This window comes from Cricetulus griseus, unplaced genomic scaffold, assembly GCF_003668045.3.
Source record: "Cricetulus griseus strain 17A/GY unplaced genomic scaffold, alternate assembly CriGri-PICRH-1.0 unplaced_scaffold_1, whole genome shotgun sequence".
NCBI classification, from domain to species: Eukaryota; Metazoa; Chordata; class Mammalia; order Rodentia; family Cricetidae; genus Cricetulus; species Cricetulus griseus.
Window position 1 is genome coordinate 6,510,865 of NW_023276808.1, and position 4,764 is coordinate 6,515,628.

At 35.0% G+C, this 4,764-nt stretch overlaps 1 protein-coding gene across 1 annotated transcript; it reads left to right on the top strand.

Moving 5' to 3' along the window:
• The first annotated feature begins 3,423 nt into the window (after nt 1–3,423).
• LOC113837989 (zinc finger protein 120-like) lies at nt 3,424–4,328 on the top strand. Its single transcript, XM_035453667.1, has one exon. The coding sequence runs from the start codon at nt 3,442–3,444 to the stop codon at nt 4,120–4,122; it is 681 nt and encodes a 226-aa protein (XP_035309558.1). The 5' UTR covers nt 3,424–3,441; the 3' UTR covers nt 4,123–4,328.
• The last annotated feature ends 436 nt before the right edge of the window (nt 4,329–4,764 follow it).

The window sequence follows — 4,764 nt, forward strand, 5'->3', positions numbered from 1 at the left end:
GCTAAAATAAAATTAGAAATTCATTTTGGCACTCAAAAACATTAGTGAAAACATGAATAAAATACGTTTTAACAGAAAAAATCGAATTTTTATCAATATACAAAACTTCTTTAAGCAAGAGTAGAAACAATATGTAGTGTGTTGTAAGATAAATTTGCCCTGGGAAACAGGTCAGCAATGGGTGCCTATATCTCAAAGGACCTGGAATGAAGGGACAAGCTACACAGCAAATGGGCAGCAAAACAGGATTTCTGATCACCCTGCAAAATTTTATTTTTCTCAGAGACTTTAAATGGTGGTTGAGGCAGGAAGCTTGGCAGGTTTGGGATTCATCAGGGAGAGGTTGTTGAATGGTAACCAAACCATACAATGTTCTTGTGAGTGAGTCCTTGAAGGAAGACAGGTTATAGTAGATTCAATAATCTACCATTTTATCTTATGTTTCCTATATTTGCATACATATTACAGTTATCTGTGACCCACCAAATAATAAAAAGCCTCTTACCCCCTACATTTGGGAATGTGGGAGTCATGTTCTCCACATGCTTCCTGCTGTCTGTGGATGAAGGCATCTTTAATGGTTCCCAGGGAACATATGAGATTGTTTTCAAGTTGTGCAAAGACCATCAGTAACTTTAGTTGATATGTATGGCCTGTCAAGTTCAACAGGTCTCAGTTGCTCTACCCATATCTATGTCACCCTAAAGCAAATACATAGCCTCTTGTTTCCTGTGGAAACAATAATAAAACTGCTTCTCCAAAGCATTTTTAATTTTCATTTGATAAATATTTTTGACTTTTTAAAAGTTAAGGTATTCATATAGTATACAGACTCCTTTACTTCCAAAGTCCCTCTTTCAATTCCATTTATGTCTGGGTTTAATTAACTGTATGCATTTAACCTTTTTATTACCAATGCAAGCATTTGATGGCTAAGCTACAACTGGATCTTCTGACTGGTCTCCCAGCTGGCTATGCCCACTTCTGGGTTCATGAGAACAAAGTATGTAACTTACAGCCCTCTCAGAGTTCAGTCCCCATGAACTAGATACAGCTTCCCTAGAGCTCTACCATTCCCATGATTGTGTTATGGCAGTCACTTTAACTGAGGTTATCATTCTTACTTAGTGTGCTGGCTTCTCAAAGGCTTCTCAAATAAGATTCAGCAGGCAGAATCTTATTAAGGAGATATTTTTATTTTTAGCTTTCTCTGGTGTTACATGGAAATATAGCCCCATGTTGGGTACCAAGTATTTGCTTAATGTTTTACTCCTTTAGCAATTTAGATTTTTACCTTCTGGGGAGGGCACTTTCCAGTACCAAATTGATACACAGATGCATGATATGACTTATAAATGCCTGGCCTTTACTTGGCTTATTTCTAGCCAATTTTTCTAAACATAAATGTTGCCATCTACCTTTTGCCTCTAGCCCTTTATCTTTTGCCATTTTACCAATTACCAATACTGTAATTAAGCACAGGTTAAATTTTATTGATGATTATTAAATTCTCACAAAACCATATACCTCAGCTTTAGATAGGTGACCTGCATTTGCAAGACATTATTTTAAGAAAGAAATAAACGAAACAATGCCTTGAGAGAAATTACCACTTTTTATATCTTATTTTCCATCCCAATCCACTACTTGCTGTGTGGCTTGATATCTGGCCCTTACCATTCTCCTCTTATTGTATCTTGCTCCTTCGTCCCTGGCTTCCAGATTTATCCTTCTATGTATACTTTGTCCTGATACCACAGTCTGTCCTTTTGCCTGCCTCACTATTGGATAAGCACCTCTTCACCAGAATATCAGGTGTTATATTCAGGCAAAGAAGCACAGCTCCATAAAATTAAACTAATACATCAGAAACAAAAGCAACACATAGTTACTTCATTAAGCAAATGTTCTATAGCATAAAAGTAACACACTTTAAAATAATGTTCTAAAAAATATACATTTAAAATATTGTCAGTATCATGCTTTAAGTGCACACATGTATGTAATATTTTAGAATGCCATGGAGTACAATGATGTGCATATTTACTTCACTTGTGAAGAGTGGACTTTGATGGATACTTCTCAGAAGAATCTCTACAAAGATGTGATGCTAGAGACCTACAAGAACCTCGCTGATATAGGTAAGACTTATTTTCCTTCCTATTTTAAAATAATAGTAAAACTGTTCCTTGGATATTGATGCTCTTCTTTAATTTTAGAATACAGTAAAGAAGACCATACTACTGAAGAAGAATGTACACGTTCTAAAAGACATGAAAGGTAATTTTCATCTATCACCTTATAGAATGTGCCTCTGAAGAAATTGAAATCTGTCCTGGAAGTCTGAAACAGAACCAATACTGTAATTAAGCACAGGTTAAATTGCATTGATGATTATTAAATTCTCACAAAACCATATATCTCAGCTTTAGATAGGTGAAATGCATTTGCAAGACATTATTTTAAGAAAGAAATAAACGAAACAATGCCTTGAGAGAAATTACCACTTGAATCATCACAACATAAGAGCTATGCTATAGAAATGTAATTCCATTTATTTCATATTACCTATATTACTAAATGGATACACATGGTTGAGGTGTTAAGCATATCTCAAAACTTTCCATTTAGTAAATACTCCATGAAAAAGCTAATATTACTCAATTACTTGCTGTTACTTTTTTAAGTGTAGGGACAGCAGCAATTATAATTATTGTCAAGAGTCAAGGGTCTTCATTTTAGGGAAAAATTAATATCTGTAGAACATATCTATAAGGAACAGAAAGTCAAATGAATTAAATTGGATGCCTTTTCCTTGTAATGTTTACTGGGTATATCATATATTAATTAGGATACAAGCCATGTCAGCAAAAGGATATAAAGAACATGGTATATCAGTCTCCCAGAACATTTAAAATTCATGTAGTAGTCCCCATTTGAGCATACTTGCTGAATTTGATTCATGTGTATAAGAAATTTGTTTTGCAGCTTCATTGATAATACACCAGTCAGTCACTCTGCAGAAAATCCCATGACTCTATGATTGTGTAAATATCTCTGTTTGTCTTAGTTCCTCAGTAAACATTTTATGACTCAAAGTGTAGGAAAATTAAAATATATAATAAAGTTCTGCATTTTTTTTAATTCTCGTCAGTATGTGAAAAATCTTTTTTAGACAAAGGTTCTGGAAATGAGAGCTATATAATAAAGGATTACACTTTCACAAGTATGTTCAAAGATGCAAGAAAAAAAACCTTAATCAAGTGGAAAACTTGAATGTAAACACAGTAATAAGATTGTAAGATCTGAATATTCTTTGTAATTTAAACAAATTATACTATTAATTGATACAAGTTTCAGATTCAACATAGCATAGAATATGGTAAAGCATTTAAATATGCGCATTTTCCTTGCAGGCATGAAAGAAGCCAAAGTGGAGAGATGCCTTCTGAATATAAACAATGTGTTAATGCCTTCACATATAACAGTCATCTTCAAAGGCATAAAAGATTACATACTGGAGAAAAAACCTATGAATGTAATCAGTGTGGTAAAGCCTTTGCTCGAAACATTTATCTTAAAAGACATAAAAGGAGACATACTGGTGAGAAACCCTATGAATGTAACCAGTGTGGTAAAGCCTTTGCTGATTCCAGTGCACTTCGTCTGCATAAAAGAACACATACTGGAGAGAAACCCTATGAATGTACTCAGTGTGGTAAAACCTTTGCTTATTCCACTGCACTTCATCTGCATAAAAGAACACATACTGGAGAGAAACCCTACAAATGTACTCAGTGTGGTAAAGCCTTCACATGTAATGGTAATCTTCAAATCCATAACAGAACACATACTGGTGAGAAACCATATCAATGTAATCAGTGTGGGAAAGCCTTTGCTACTCACAGTCCTCTGCAAATCCATAAAAGGACACATACTGGGGAGAAACCCTATGAATGTAATCAGTGTGGTAAAGCATATGCTAATTCCTATGCACTTTGTCTGCATAAAAGAACACATACTGGAGAGAAACCCTATGAATGTAGTCACTGTGGTAAAGCGTTTGCTCAAAACTGTCATCTTAAAAGGCATAAAAGGACACATACTGGTAAGAATACCTAACAGTGTACTCAGTGTGTTAAAACCTTCAAGTGTCATGGCAATCTTCAAATCCATAAAAGAACGCATACTGGAGAGAAACCCTATTAATGTAATCAGTGTGGTAAAAGCCTTTGTTGATTCCAGGACACTTCCTGTGCATAAAAGAACGCATACTAGAGAGAAACTCAATGAATATAGTCTGTGTGGTAAAGCCTTCACATATCACAGTAATCTTCAAAGCCATAACAGAACACATGCTCGATTGAAACCCTATGAATGTAATCAGTGTGGTAAAGTCTTCACATGTAATGGTAATCTTCAAATCCATAACAGAACACATACTGGTGAGAAACCATATCAATGTAATCAGTGTGGGAAAGCCTTTGCTACTCACAGTCCTCTGCAAATCCATAAAAGGACACATACTGGGGAGAAACCCTATGAATGTAATCAGTGTGGTAAAGCATTTGCTAATTCCTATGCACTTTGTCTGCATAAAAGAACACATACTGGAGAGAAACCCTATTAATGTAATCAGTGTTGATTCCAGGACACTTCCTGTGCATAAAAGAACGCATACTAGAGAGAAACTCAATGAATATAGTCTGTGTGGTAAAGCCTTCACATATCACAGTAATCTTCAAAGCCATAACAGAACACATG